This window comes from Strix aluco, chromosome 16 (assembly GCF_031877795.1).
Source record: "Strix aluco isolate bStrAlu1 chromosome 16, bStrAlu1.hap1, whole genome shotgun sequence".
Lineage (NCBI taxonomy): Eukaryota > Metazoa > Chordata > Aves > Strigiformes > Strigidae > Strix > Strix aluco.
Window position 1 is genome coordinate 3,786,388 of NC_133946.1, and position 16,606 is coordinate 3,802,993.

Below are 16,606 nucleotides of genomic sequence, written 5' to 3' on the forward strand. Positions count from 1 at the left end.
AAAGCATCAGGTATGATTTACAGAGATAAGGCAGCAGATCTTCCTTCAAAAAGCTTTACTTCTAACTGGTTCACATTTTTCCTCCCTTAGGGTCTAAGGGAAATTCTCTCACTTTACAATTACTTGCACTATCATTTTTCTGATCTCCCTCCCTTCCTCCCCCCACCTCTTGCAAAGAAAGATCCTCATGCTGTAAACTTAAACAAGAACAAAAGCAGCATAACCAATATTGCCACTGTTTGTTGCTAATTATGTAAGAAAATCAACAGAAGATATTTTCCGATGTTATTTTATTGCTTTTTCCATGTCGCAATTTAGAATATTTAGCTTCTTTAAACCAATTGCATACATTTTGGAAACAGTCACAAATGATCAAAGTTTTCAATAAATTTAATCTATAGTGACATTACTAAGTCAAAAAAATTTTTTAGGTGTCTGAGAGACTGAGGAGACTGTTTTTCACTTGATTCAAATTTTGTTTCCAGGTGTTTAGAGTGTCATACAATTGCTGCCATTGCTGCTTTCCAAAAGTCCGATGTGTGCTGTGACTAGAGAAGTAAAACAAAATTGGAAGATGATTACTAGATGTCATGCTCACCTAATAATTCTTTCATAGCATTACTTTACTCTCACAAGTGAATAAGAAAATTTTTATTTTCTCTATATAAAGGACTGCACTTTACCAGTGAAGAGAATTCTGTAGCCTTCCCAAATATTTAAAGCAACAACAGTCATTAGTATTCTTGTCACTATTAGGTCATTAAATGAAATGTGCTGGAAAATAGGACTCTTTCATTAAATAAGCTAATCACATTCAGTGTGAGCTTTAATAAAATTATGATAAATAGCAACTATTTAACTACCAGCAACTGATAGGAACAATACCTTGCTTCTAGTTAGAATATTCTACAAATGTAAGTGAAATAATTAGAACACACTAAGTTCTGCAAAATGCTATGAAGAATGAAATGAAGTCTTACCTGACAACTACTTTCCTCTGTGTCTGATCTATTTTGCAGTATACCATCTTTGTCTTTACAGCTGCAAAAAAGCAAGTCTGTTTTGAGCAATATTTTCAAGATAGTGCAAATGTATTAAACTGCATAAAAACTGTTCAAAATTAGATCAATACAAACATAAAACCACAGCAGTTCACTTAATATTGGTTTGCTGTTGGTTTTAACAGTCTAGCAGGCAGAAAAGCAAAATGATGTAACAAGATGAAGGTCGTGCATGAATCCTATTGTTTGGTGCCAATCTATTAAAGCAATATCCTGTACAGTTTTTATGAACTTCTCTCCCCTACAAACACATCCTGTTTTAATGACAGCAAACAAAACCAGATGACAAATTAAACCTGCAAACAATTTATTATTCTATAAAGAATTACATGAAATACAGTTCCTGTCACTGAAAAGAACTGTTTAAAAAGACAACAGTTAGGCACGTCTTTAAGCATGAAGTTTTGCAGCTGTATCTTGTAACAAACACAGAAATTAAAAATCTATATTTTTCTGACTATTTAACACTAGCCTAGAAGACTATAAATAGTACTGTTCATTAGCATTGTGTAAAGTATGGTACTACAGTTCTTACCATCAATAACGAATGCTTCTACATCATCTGCTCCAATCTGAAGTTCCTGTTGCATTGTGTCAAATGATATTTCTTTATTCTCCACAGCCATTCCCATGAAAGTAAGTAGCCTCATTTTTGCCATATTGTGTTCATGCAACAAGCCTGTGTAAAAGTGTTGATAGTTTATGGAAATGAATTATAATTCAATTTTGGTTTTCATGTTATTTTTACTATATATGCCTCCAGTAATTTAAAATTTATGTCACAAAGAAAATATTCCACCTGTCCTTATCAACAATTTTTTGAGGCAAAACATTAATTCCTGCATCTTCTTTGTATTTTACTAAAATAGCTAGTTTATTTGTGAATTCATCAAGACTCAGTCATTGTCAGCAGAAGGTAATAATGTATCTCTACAAAGGTGAAGCACAGAGGTTTTTTGAAACAGTCTAAAAATGTCACCTTAACAGAATTTTAGGTGGTGAGGGTGTAAGTGAATTTTTCAGTTGCAACATCTGGAAGAACAATGCAACAACAAATGGAAAATACACGACTGGTAATGTCAAAACTGTACAGCCTCAGCGTTCATTGTTATGTATTGGCTTGAAAATAAACCTCAGTAATGGTTTAGCAATGTAACATTTTTGTGCCAGAAGAATGTTTTCTGGCACCAAATGAACTGTTTATACCACAGCAAAAAACCATCAGTCACATGTATGCTTAGAGCATCTAGCCTGGCAAAAAAGTGCTCTTCAAGAATAGAGGAACAGCTACTAAAAGTTAGGTTAGATCTTTTACATGATTGTATGAAAAGCAACACGAGTAATTGAGCCAAGGGCTCACACATCTAAATCACAGACTGTCTTCCTGGAAAAAAGCCTAGGACAACAAAGTTAAGGCATTCCGATGAACCAAAGCACTTCTTAATCTGAGTTCTACGAGGTACCAACCGAGATTCAGTGGAGGTTTCTTTAAAATGAATGTCAATCATTTTGTTTTGGAATGACATTATAAACATTCACATTGCTGCAGTAAATATTTAAATTTGGAATTTATAACATCTATACACTAATAGGAAAGCACATTAGTGCACGACATCATGTTGTGTTAATTACCTATAATTATGATGCAGGTTCCCTATTTGGCACTGATTCAACAAAAATGCGATCACCATAATTCATACGAACGAGGAGCACCAGCAACTATACCTAACTGGGTTTAATGGAACTCTACAAGCATCAAAAAATCAATTAGCACACATTAACCCTAATTAACAAATGCAAATGAGATGCTGATTAACTTTCTGAAAAAGACTGCTGATAATACCAGATTAAATGTGAACATGTTAGGGCGATTCAGTTGACACAGATAATGCTACTGGTGGCCTAAATTGTCAGCATTAATAAAACAACAAATTGTAACAAACTGATGCCACCTGTAGGAGCCTTCACTGCACAGCTTTCCTAGACTAGTTTTAATTGGTCCTGATCCAGGAAAGGTTAGAACTAAAGCGGATGCTGTACTGTCACTGAAATCCTATTAACAAGCTTTATTTTAAAGCCCAATACCTTGGCAAGTTATTTAAAAAAAAAAAAAATCTTTAAAGCATGGTTAAAAATATGTTTGGGAACAGATCATAGGTGTTCTGAAGAATTTCTGAATGCCTCATCTAATATCTGTATTGTTTTCTATACCTAACTGCCCTTGTTTATCAAAGGCATGGCTGAAACACTCAGACAAGCTCCGAGCATTCCTGTCTGCGCTGCCTCAGATCTCTACTTTGTCCACTGCTCAAAGACATTCAGAATTTTCTGAGTACACCATAAAGCCAGTGAGAAATCAAGACAACTGGAAGTAAGGCTGTCTTTCAAAACAGTTAGACAGATATTTAAGGATTTTACTAAGATTATGTAAATCCTAGATATACTGAAAATGCACATTCTGTATATTCACAGAGGTAAACGCAGATACAGGGAGGGGTAAAGCAAAAGAAGTCATGACTGTTGTATATTATACAATTAATACTATGTATGTGTGTAAACTTCCATAAATTTATTCAAATGTTAGCATTAAAGCATTTTCAGCAAATATTTCGGTGGACAAATAACTAACAAATAAGCCATTTCAATACATAAAAATAATTACAATACAAAAACCAGTTTCCCCTAAGAAAGAAAAGCATAAGATGTCTACACAGCTAATATTCAAATACATATGACAAAAGGTACACTCATCCTATATACACATTTACAAACTACGAAAAACTTGCTGTTAATTTTATCCACCAAAAAAAAAAAAATCACACTGAAATTTCCATCATTTTAATACCTGAAGTACCAGCATTTTAAAGCTTTGAGAGTAATTATTCTCAGAATTATACCACACTCCATTAAACAAAATAATGCATGTGTTAAAAGGCTGCACTAGACTCTGTTTTAGCAAAACTATGCCTTTCCTCAAATGCATTCAGCTAGTGTTCAAGTGTCATTTCAAAATCAAAGTTATAAAAAAAAAAAAATCTGATTTTTATGGAAACATTTATTCATTACCAATATGTCAAAACCTTAATGCAGTAATAAAAAAATCTGCATCATTGAGCAATTTCTGCATTGTCACTGACCCCTGTCCTAAAAAGCTGGAATATAAAAAAACGTAATTTTAATGCATGCAATAGCTTATGAACCAGTGCTCCTTTGAAACAGTCAATTACACATCAACGGGGGAGTGTCAAAGTGTTAATTACTACTCCTTTTTTCCACAGTGTGTAAATAAAGAGGGTGCTGACATTAACATTCCATCACATTGCTTCATGTGATGAAACAAATTAACTGGGACAGACTGTGGCTTGCTAGGTCTAATGCATCAGCACACGCAGACACACACACACACTATTTGCATGTTTTATCTTACTGTTCAGAAGTATTTGTTGTTACAAAGTTCTTGATCGTAAGAAAAATTGTAAGAGATTTATACAAGCTGCTGGCTTACTCAATGAAGTTGGGATCTCTGGCCTAGCCTAGAGTATCAGTGCATTAAATCTTCCCTCCCAAAAGGTTTAAGAGAAAAGAGTTCTCTTCCAAACCCATAAAACAGCTTGTCCTAGCAGAACTAACCAGTTAGATGGTCCATTTACAATCTAGTAGAGGTTGGAGTCTAAAAACACTAACCCATTCTTAAAAATTCCTATTACATTTCCTTGGCTTCAATATATGGGTTCAAACTGAAGCACTTTGCAGCATCCATATCTTAAGTCACGTAAATAGTCAGAAATGTAATGATCTGAAAACTTACCAAGGGAGTCAATGAAGTCTTTGTTGTTCTGATAAAACTTGACATAGGATGCTAGTTTAGCACTTACAAAAATTGTCAAAAGCTAGAAGACAGAAAACAAATATAAGAACAGTTTAAATATTACCGGTTTCCCTCCCTGCAGACTGGGCAGATATATATATATATGAAAACTATTGGTATTGAACAGAAAAATAAATCGTTAAGAGCTAAAATTCTGTCTTCTGTCAATAGCTGATGGCGACTGTACTGAGCTTACTTCCTCTTCTCAGACCTGAAAGACAGTTTTGCTGCAGAACTCATGTGAGGGCAGAATTTGTAACCCTGAATTTCTGAAACTTCTAAAGGGAACCATTTCACATGTAATATTTTAATTTTTTAATTCTAAAAGCATTAAAAGAAATACTACACTGCAGCTCAATATTACTGACATAGGTAACTATTCTAATGAATTTCAAAAAACACTAATAAAACAAGGCACTCTACAGATATCAAACCATCTTGCTAAAAATAAAGTTACTTACATCATGAATAAGTTCTCCTTCCAAAAATTTGACTGGTTTTAAGGCAAGAAGATGATCAAAGAGAAAGGTATTTGGATCCTTCAATGCTCGTACAATACATCTAATAAGGAAAGGAAAGTGCTTATTTTTATAGCAATACACATTTTTATGAGTAAGTGCAACTCGATTTGTTGTTCCTTGCTTTCTATGAAACTATATGAAAAAAATAGTTTTCAACTATTCTTAAGCCATGTCACATTCCAAATTTAATCTTCATTTTACAGATGGAAAAAACAAGGAACGGTTAATTTGGCCAGTACCACAAACGAAATTTGCCAGGTGGTAAGACTACGGATCACCCTACTGTTTCCATCTATGCATTCATTTCCAGCCCAGCCTTCTTCATTCCTAGAGGTATTTTTACTGTCCTCCTAAAATTTCATAGAATTAAGTAGTTTAGGAAGATTAATTATACTTGAATACGTGACACAAAACAGAGAAAACTCCAATACCAAACACTGCAAGGCCTATGATTTATCAGTTGCTGCTCCAGACTATAAACAGACCTAAAGTGTTTCTAGAACTCTAGATGAAAGCTTTTGTTCAGCGGCACATTAGAAGACTTAGCGCTACGCTCGCTCTGACAGCCTAGACCGCGACCCTGCCACGTAACATACACCCAGAAGAACCTAAGGTCTGCATAGATGCAGCAATATGATAAACCCAAGGAAAACATGTTCTTTCAGATGTAAAAGGCCTCAGATTGCTGTAGGGTAGTCAGTGAAGTTCTCATTTATGCACAGACACTTTTAATTTTCAAAATGAGTCATCCTGATTTTCCTCCATGCTCAAGTATAAACAACTCCCTTGAGAACTATTGGTTGTACACACCTGGCAGAACTACATGACTTATTAAAAAATGTAATTCCTAAGAAGAATCATGGTAGGTAGAATGTCAAAATACAAGCTTTTACTCATTTGGGCCAATGGGGGAAAAAAATACACTGTTAAGAATCAGTTTACTTGCAGCTTGTCCAACAAGTATTTTATTTATCTGCAGTTCACATCCTTAGTACTTGCTCACAGAAAAGAGAGCAAGACATTTCTTTTGAACAGAAAGTGCTATTTGAAAAGCATACTCAAATTAGAGAATCAAACAATCAGTAAGTAAAATAGCAGAAATAAAGGATGCCAGTTCAAATTTTGATTGCACAGTTGATGTAAACGAAGTCCTTACCCAAGGCTGATGTCTCTCAGCAGGAACGAGAAACAAATCTGTATGCTTGCACAACGGAGTAAACCTGACTCTGCCTAGAAACAACCAAACCTACTGTGGACTGCCCAGACGAACTCCTGATCAAGTCAGCCGTGCTACAGAAAAGAGGCTGTGGCAGGGCCCTTGTCTGCCAGGCCATTCGATATTCTTAACAGTAAGGTGATCAACATAACTTAGCAATAGAGAACAAGCTACTTTTAAGGAAACCGGGAAGTCTGTATTACCTGTGAGCATCAACTCTAGCCTGGGAAGCATTGTCCTCTGTGTAACTTCCCAGTAGTTCCACCATTACTTTTGCTGCAGTGTCACTATAGAAGAAAAATAAAGTTACCTTGGGATTGCTGAAAAAAAATAGTTCAAACAAGACACTCAAATATTTAAATAATTCCATTATGATGTTATAGGTCAAATTAAATTACACTTGAAAAAGATGTAGATGATCCATTTTAATTCTAGTGGAGAGAACAAATTAACTGGATGTATTCTTTCAATTCTTGTTCTACAAAATGTTTATCTTCACCCTTCATTTCATTCTCTTAAATTGATAAATTACCTGCTGGTTATGGAAAAAGCTTTCTGAGCTATGAACAGCTTTATATGGTTCACTAGAATGCTCCTCTTACACACATCTGGATTTAATCATTGCAGAATAAGTAGCACTGCAAAGTTTATTTCAAATGTAAAATGGCATATCTTAAAGAATATTTATGGTCAGGAAAATGACTGTATAAAAGCTGCCTTTTCTTCTTTCACAGATTCTTTCCAATTATTCAGAGTGAGAGCTGCTCATTTTACTGACGAAGTTAAGCAGACAGCAATTAGATTGGCTTAGGCTGCTGTGAAGCAAGCAGCTTCCAACACTGCTTTGACAGACAGCTTTTAGAAAAACAACTCAAAATTGAGTAAACCTACAGCCTTATCTACCCAGATTATGTGGTAAACAACAGCTCATCAGTGTTACTGCAAACCAGCTCTGAGACCATAACTGTGTCATTTTAACAGATTTTCATTCATTTTCACGTTACAGTTCTTACCGTTAGCGAGGCCAGCAACTGCTGATGCTTTTTACAAAATGTTCGGCAAAAAATATATGCATTGACTATGCTGTGTGTATACACACAAAAAGCTATTTCCTATTTCTCGTGGAATTCTTGTTAACTATAAAAATAGAAGGCTGTGCCAGCTGTTCTATACAGAAAATAGATTTTGCTGATGCCATCTTACTACTTCCTTTGAACAAGACAGGGTGTGGATGTAGATATGACCAAACCTCCGCAGTGAGAGCGCAACCAAAACTCGGTCATGTGAGCATGTGCTTTGCAGAAGTCTCCCATGCACATACACAGACTGACAACTACTTTACTAAGAGGTACTTTCTTGGTGGACAGGAGGAAGGTTAGATACTACTCTCCAGAGTACAGTGAGTTATAGTGTAAAGTTAAGCTCTTCCTTCAAAGTAGCTCCTTTCCAGATACAATAAATCTCCCTGTGTGGTCTAATAGGCCTACAAAATTTTCCTTAAAAGAAAAAACTGCAAGAATAAAAGTTTCAATTCGCTTTAATTACTTAATGGCGTAAATTGCACAGTGAGGGAACAAACCAACACAACACTCCCAGTAAGTACTGTGCTGTCATACAGGTTTAACCCATACAGCAGCACAGCTCTGAATGGTTTTTATAGTACAATGACACTATTATTAGATGGGTATTTATTTTAAATCTCACAGTACTACTATTTGACAACTTCTCTATAGGGTGAGGTTTTTTGCTCCTAGAGAATTTACCAGATGTCACAGATGTGCAGTATAAATATGAAGACATCATGGGAAACAAGCAATATCATACATGATTTAGTTGTACATTGAGTGAAGACAGTTTGTACCCAAGGCAGGGAAATTTTCTATAGGTCCCAGCCATTATTCCAGAACTGTGTTCAGGGATGTAAACTTGAATTAAACATTTGTTTTAAGACTCCAGCATTAAAGAGGTCAGCTTATGTTTTGTGGTGGCAACTGATATTGGTGTGTAGAGGAACTGATAGCTCTGTATCAGTGAAATCAAATTAATTTAGACAGCTTTATACATGAGAGAACTGTTTACATGTAAATCAGTCTGTGACAGACTATGATTTTTGCACTGGTGAAGTCTTATCAACACTAGATGTTCTAGTGAAGACAAAGAACCAGTTCAGTGCAGGACTGATACTATGCAGACATTCAAACAAAGAGGCTCAGCCCATGTGCTATTCAGCCTAACGGTACAAGACCCCCTATCTAATATAAGCTTTCAGTAGTTATTCTTGAACACTTCAGAATTGTGTTACAGACTTCTAGAACTTCTCCTGTCCTCCCGCTTCCCTTAGGAGCAAAAATTGAAAACTACGTATTCAACTATTTGAAGTAGTATTTGCAATCCCCCGACTTTTTTTGTTGTTGTTGTTTAAGTGGTGGAGAGGAATCTTTCACTTGTATTGCTAGGAAAGATCAGAATGTTATAAGACAATTAATCCCAAACTTTCTGTGCTAAATTCTTGTGAGCCTCAGCAAATACGGCAGGCCTTTTAATCTTAATCATTCTGTTCAGTGTCAGATTGCCACCGTAAATTAGGATGTTTAAAGCAGTAATATTTTACTATTTTACCAAAGCTCATTGCTACATGTGTATCTCACCTAAGATGCAAATGTGAACATTTTTTCTAGCAAGACAGCTTGCACAAGTACTCTTGGCTCCACTTGCCAGTCTAGATGCGTAACTTGACAAAAAGCCAGTGAGGCTTGAAGAGTGATGGTAGATAAAAGAAAGAAAAAAAAAAAAACAGAGTATTCAGAGACTTAGTAAGATGTTGGAATCAAGTCCCTCTACATTACATGATATTAAATGGAATTTAAATTAAATGAAATAATTATTTTCCAGGTGCCTGACATGCTGAGCTTTTTGCTACAGGTATTACTAACCAGACTTGCCAGACCTGTTTGAATGTAAACTTGGGCAGAACTAATCCCACTCTGAATCCTGCCAGGTCAATGGCAGAGACGAGCTGTAAGCTGCATCAGGCTGCATCTGCCCTGTGAGGCAGCGCCTCACAGCAGAACTCAACTCTGGCTGCATGCAGGCCATGCATCTCTGTAAAACTCCATCTATCACTGGAAAAGAAAACAGGTTGTGTTACCTTGCAGTTTCATACCAACACAGCTAGGAAAATGCTGAAGACTAAAGCAGTTGAGGCACAAAACTACTGCAGAACCTTTATGGCACAGAGCATAAGCAGCAGAGGAAGTAACTAATCTCTTGCAAAGTTCAGCTACCAAATACAGATCAGAAACAAGCCACACCAGCCATCTGTTTTCCACCACCACCAATTCTTCTTCAGGTGATCATGGGAAAGATACAAATCCTTTTTTGAAGAGGTCAAGATGATTTTGATCATCAGAAAGAAGAAACTTCAATCAGAAAGTAACTGGAAAATATTTGATAAAACAAGCTTTCACTTATCACGTAACATCTGCATGATCTATTTTTCATGAGCTACCAATCTGTTCACTACCAACTTATCCACTGGGAAAAGTCTATTAGCTATGGAAAACCATCTCTTCTGCTGCACTGAGTGAAGTTAAAAAATTAAACTCAATTGTTTTCAACAGTGTATTCTTTTCCCTTGATTATAAATCAATGCAGTATCTGAGGTGTGATTTTTGTTACTTATTTTTCCATTCCCACTTATCTTCCCATACTGCTAGCTAGAGCAACATTCCTGAGGGCTAAAGCTGGAATGCTGCTGTGAGTTTCCCATACTATTGCAAATACTGCCCACTGATCCACAAGAGTGAACCAGGTCAAAGGTGTTAGGGTCACTTCTTGTTTTCTTTTCTGGAGAGAAATGTAAGTGCTCTGAAAAATTGCTCCATTCAGTGCAAAGCTTGCTGCAGCAGATGGTAGGGACACTGAGTACAGGAGTAATATATCTGTGAAAGTTTTAATGCCTAACTTAAAAATATCACGTATTATTAGTAAGAAAAACTGGTAGTAAGGTTACTGGCAGCACTGGAAACAAAAATGAGAAGTTTAATCCATAGATTTGATAACAAAACTAGCTAAAAATAGTTAGCTATTAAGTATGGGAATTAAGCTAGTTAAAACCTCTCAATAAATCAATAGGATGAGAAGTGTTTAAAAGAGTAGAAGCATTACAGAGTATCAGCGTAATATTTCTGAAACAAAGTAAGCACTAAACCATGTACAGGATCTTCGATTAACATTTCTGAAATTATTTTGACCATCTGAAGTCTGTCATACAGTACTATCAAAGCAAAAGCATTTTAATGTTAGTAACAGGAATAGGAATTCCCAATAATGTTGTAGCTCACCGTGTAACTACTCCATGAGGATTAATCATCCCTAAATGGAGGTTAGTTAAAAATGATCCTGCTATGCTGATGCAGCATTTCCAGGCTACAATTTCTCCAGGCCAGAATAAGCTAACTCTCCTGCCAGAAGAAACCCTCCTCCTCCTATGACAGCTCCACACTTGCCTTTTTTAACCCCTGGCAAGGTCACCTCCCCAGTCCAATCCAGCGTGCAGCTGCACAAATGCCTACACCAGCACAAGCACACACAGGTACTGATAGTTGCAGGGGACAGGACAGAATTGCTTCCTTCTGCAGCAGTACAAGGGTGTGCAAATGTACAAAATGCAAAGTGCAGTTCTGCTACCAGTGTAAGTCAGCATTGTAAAGGTCCTGATGCTGCCTCACTATGAAAATTAAAACTTAGAAAACTAACTGAGAAAACAGAGTGAAAGGGAAGGGCAGAGGGAAGCAACACGCACGCATCCCAAACTACAGCAGGGACAGTTTAGACAGGCTGAAACTGTTGTGGAACTACATGCTGCAACGACTCCTGGATACCAGCCCATCTCTATAGCCCTGCCCGATGCAGCCAATACACCGTATCACATCTGTGAGGTAAACTGATGACAGCTCTCAGTTAAGACTTACATTAATTTACAGGCACGATACACACAGGATTACTCTACATGCCAGAAGACACTGGTCTGCCAAGTTTGTTAGATCAAAGATGCTTCCTATGATCCAGGATAATTTAAATTGGCCAAGCAGGTATTCTGTGGACATTAATTTCCATGACTAGTGGAAAGCTCTGTCCTAAAGGTAATGTTTACATAGAAAGACTGATTCTGTTAACTGTGATTGATAAGCCTCCCAACATCATTAAGTAAGAGATAGCACTACCATGCACTAAAATGTCAAAAGTGCAATTAAATAATAACCTTGGCATAATGCTACAATGCTCAAAGATTAATAGTTATAGAAAGGAATAGTTTTATTTTGGGAGTCTGTGGTTTGAAGCTAATTCACTACTAACTTTAATATTCTTGGAAACACTGGTTTAATGTAAGAGTGCTTAAAAACATAAAAAGGAAAAAAAGTATATTTGGATTGAATTATCAATACAGATTAATGTTAAAAGTGCCATGAAAAATACTTTCTCTACAGATCACTTACAATACATCGACCTAAAACACAGTTATCTAGTATCTATTATTTGTCTTTTATACCTTTTTTTGCAGTCCACTAGGACATCATACAGCAGTCTCAGAAGAGTATGCTTTTTCTCTGTGCCGAGATTCCAGTCAGAAATCCATTTTCGGACCTACGTAGAATACAAGTGAGAAAGAAGCACTGAGGAAAAGACTAAAATAAAACTGAAAGTATTTCTCATTTTCTCTCAAGCAGAAAAGGACTGAAAAGGTCTTGCACAGAGATTTCTCCAGTGGGTCCCCTGACTCTCAGGCTCCCCATGCAGAAACTGGAAGTTTTCCCATGAGAAGCCAAAAGTCTGTGCTCTCCATGTTACATCCTAAATAAGGATGAGTGATTCTAATACACTCTGATTCCAGAGCAAGGGACAAGAACTTGATGCCTCCTTCTTGATCAAAGCTTCTCACTTTTATTACTATCACAGGAATCAGACACATCTAACTTCGTTCAACATCAGAAACAGAAAATAAACAGCAACTTGATTTAAATTCTGTAGACAGACCTTTGAAAGATAAGAAATGCTGAATTCTGCGTTTCTTATTTCACTAGGCTCTGGCAATTTATAACAGAGACAGTCTGTATCAACTCTGACTAATACTTAGTGAGATGCGACATGGTTAATACAAAGGCCGTAACTTGAAGCACCACATTAATTACCTGATCTAGTTCAGTTGGAATGTACTGGATAGCACCACATGACGAGGCCACTTTAAGAAGGCTGCAGTACACCGTGTATCTCACAGGAGTGTTCTTATCCATACCATGGAAGAGATTGCTCAGTCTAAACCACAGACAACAAACAACTGAGTTAAAGACATTTCAGAAAACATTACTGAAGTGCACAGAAATGTTTCTATTAAGATGCATGCTAGTCACACAAAGCATCTGGTGGCACCTTACGTCTGTGATGAATTGTAATGGCTTCCAGTTTTGTAACCGTTTTCAGCAAAGAAGCTGAAATCTATGCATTTTAAGTTTGTAATATCCAAGCAAAACCAGTGTATTGGTACTCCTATTTTATGACAGGGAAAAAGAAGGTAAAAAAGCGTGCTTCCTGCAACAGAGAAACATCTCTTGACAGACACCCCCCACTTTGATTTAAAGACATACAAGACAATCCTTTGCAAGATACCATTGCCCCACTTTCCTCTGTACAATACTTACAGCTGCAATCTAAGAGATGGGCGCTCTCCTTCCCGAAATTTTACTAACTTCTCACACAGGCTCTCAATCAGTGCTTCCTGTTTGTCAGGTTCCAGGATAAGAAGCAAAGAGACTACACTGTTCATCACGCTCTCAACATCTGCACAAAACAAAACATGCAGCTCTTTAAATCTGCAAGCAGCAATCATCATTATCTATTTAGTGCTGGAGAGTTACTTCTGCTATGAATGATTATTTTGTGTCAGCAAGAACTGTAGAAGAGACAAAATGGCAAGATAACCGATCTGGCTACTCATGAGAATGTACCAGAGATTTGGCTCATGGGGTCTTTCACCAACACATCCCCATGTAAGGCAAGAATTACCACTCCAAGGTCAAAAAAACAAATTTGGTGTTTGATACCGCACTTGTTCTGAATTCTCTGCTCACACATAAGAGAAGTCAGAGTAACTTTTGGTCTTAAAAAAAAAGTGGCTTCCTCCTGCACATCCAGCAAACTGCCCGTGGTTCTATAGTGAGAATACTAACACCTAGTGCTCAAACATAGTAAAACATTTCACCAGAAGCACAAGGGATACCCAGACCACAGGAAAAATGCCTGCAAGAACAACATATGTTCAAAAGCTTCCCCAGCCTCTGCTTTAAGCATGGTGTTCCATCCTTTTCAAACAGGACCAGACAGATTTTGTGTTTTCTTTTCACAGGCTGCCCAAATATCAGTTAACGTGAAGGATAAGACCACAATTCATTACATATGGAAAATATTTATTCCCTGAACATCAAACAGCAGAGCAATAAGCTCCTCCAGTATTTCATACTCATTTGCCTACAGTAAAAGACAACATGAAAAATAATCTTAAGTACTCCTTCTTAGAGGAACCATGCATTCAAACAACACATAGTATTTGTACCAGCAACTGATTTTTTACATGTAAAAGTTCTAAATGAAATCTGTATATTGGTAAAGAGCACAGTAGGCAGAGAAAGATCATTTAAGGCTACTGCAGCATACCACTATCATTAAAGCATATTAATGTAGTTTCTAAGGATCTACAGCCCTAACTCGAAAAGAGTTACTGACTACTGAAAATCCCAGCGTTTTCAGACAATAATAATCAATGTTTAAAACTTCTACTTACAGATGTCTAGTCCTAATTTTTGTTGTTACTTCAATTTTTCTTGATCTGCAGCATCACAGACATTAACTGGCAGTAAGTCTCATTTTTATCATACTTTTTTTTCAGAGAGAAAACCTATTTTACATAGAACTCGCTATGCCCTCATAACAAGCGTGGTCTAGCTTGACTTCTGACTTCTTCAAAGGGCACTGGATGTTTGAAGAAGGGAGGGGTAGAGTACATGCAAATTTTACATAGCAATGATGGAAATAAGCACTTGCAGTTTTTAAAGATGCACGTGTTAAGACGCAAGCTATGCAACATACCTCTAAATTCTGCCAACTGTTACTGTTTGAAAGCACTGATGGCGATATGTTTAGCAAAACCAAGACTTAAAGATGCAAACCTTTGTCATCCTCCTTCAGGCACACATCACAGACTTCAATAATCTGTGCCAAGTCCACATGAAGTCCACCTTCAGCGTTTTCTTCAGAGATTTCTGCTCCTTTGGATTTCAGGTAAGCTCGAAGTTCTGCAGCCTTAAAAAACCAAAAGACAACACACACAAACAAAACAGTTGGCTTGTGAACAGCAAAGTAAAAGTAATTACATTTCTCACAGATTTTTGTTCTGCAACCACTCCTCTGCCCCCAGCGCTCACTCACACTTCTTCTCACTTCTCCCTACCGCCCTGTATCCTACAACACTTCCTCTCCTCCACCTCAACATACAACCCAAACACCAACTCAGTGTAAGATGCTGCATGTGCTGTGGCTGGTTTGCCAGGAACTGAATAGATCACACAACTGTTGAGCTTTCTCATAGTATCAATGTGTCACTTAACAACTGGTTAGAGAACAGCAGGCCTAGTAAGTTTTTGTGACAAAGATGCTTTCTTATGAATTTTTATTATCTTTTACTGCCTTTTAAAACTGCAGGCAAAAATTTAAAACATTTCAGTTGCTTCTTCACCAGAAAAGGGTGTAAGTGAAACCACTTTAGAGAAGGCAGAACTTACAGTCTTCACACAAGTTAAAGGCAGTTCCCAATATAATGCTACAACCTGCCTTACCTTGTTAGGATTTAAACCTACATTAAGAAAATACCTTTCCCCTTGCAACAGGCCTATGCATTAACTTCACAATCCACAGTTTCAGCAGCAGAACCACAACCCTTCAGAAACAATCTGGACAAGGCCATCCTACTTCTGGCACAGGGGAACTCTGACCAGGATGGTGCTGTGACACCAGATGTAATTCACATCAAGTTCAATGTCAAATCGTTGCAGTACCGTAAGGCACAGCTACATCCTCCAGGACCCTTTAGTGTATGGAAGATGTTTCAGACTAACTACTTGATGGGCATTTACTAGACATTATGGCAAGCGAAGGCTGGACTGAAGGCTAGTAGTTGTGTATGCATTTCTTGTGCATATAGACACCACTGAAAAGACACAGAAAACAAACTCTAAAATTCAAAGACAAAGAAGTAGCTCAAAGACAAAATTCACTGTTCCCATGCCTGTTGTATCGAGAATCCTGCAAAACCAGAATGGTAAGTAATGCTCCAGCCCGTACCTGAACTAGTTCTCCTCTCCTCAATAACCAGTACTGCTGAGGAGAAATGAGAACAGAGTACCAGGGGAGAAAAGAACTTTGAAGAGGAAACTGCAAACGCAGACTTAGCTTCCAGCTTACGGGTTCCTCACCCGCCTGTTCAACCTCCGCTGCAAACGGCCCGCACACGGTTACGGAGGGCTGCGCGGGGCCCGCAGCCAGCACGGCGGCAGGGCAGGCAGGCGCTGCCCCGACAGGAGGGCGGGCCCGACAGGGACGGGCCCGACAGGGACAGGGACGGGCCCGGGCCCCCGGCTCCGCCAGACCCGCCACAGCCCGGCCCGGCGGCCTCACCCCGGGATCGACCCCCGGGGGCCTGGGCCCGGCCCTCTCGCTCTGCCGCCGACACCCGCGCGACCCGCCGCCCGCCGTGCCCCGGCCGCTGACCTGATCCTCTTCCGTGATGTCGATAAAAGCCGGGACGCTCATGGCGGCGGCGGCTCCGGCGGCCGGACCGAGCACGCCGCCCGCACCGGAAAGGCAGCGCGGCTTCCGGCCCCGCGCACCG

The 16,606-nt window shown here is 38.2% G+C and overlaps 1 protein-coding gene across 1 annotated transcript; it reads right to left on the bottom strand.

Moving 5' to 3' along the window:
* Window positions 1-273: 273 nt before the first annotated feature.
* Window positions 274-16,592, bottom strand: EIF3M (eukaryotic translation initiation factor 3 subunit M). The gene is made up of 11 exons (XM_074842562.1): window positions 16,486-16,592; window positions 14,889-15,021; window positions 13,365-13,503; window positions 12,858-12,981; window positions 12,218-12,312; window positions 6,870-6,953; window positions 5,391-5,490; window positions 4,870-4,951; window positions 1,597-1,740; window positions 981-1,041; window positions 274-548 (listed from the first exon to the last, which is right to left on the bottom strand). Exons 1-11 carry the CDS (start codon window positions 16,525-16,527, stop codon window positions 428-430), a joined length of 1,125 nt encoding a protein of 374 aa, XP_074698663.1. The 5' UTR covers window positions 16,528-16,592; the 3' UTR covers window positions 274-427.
* Window positions 16,593-16,606: the final 14 nt, after the last annotated feature.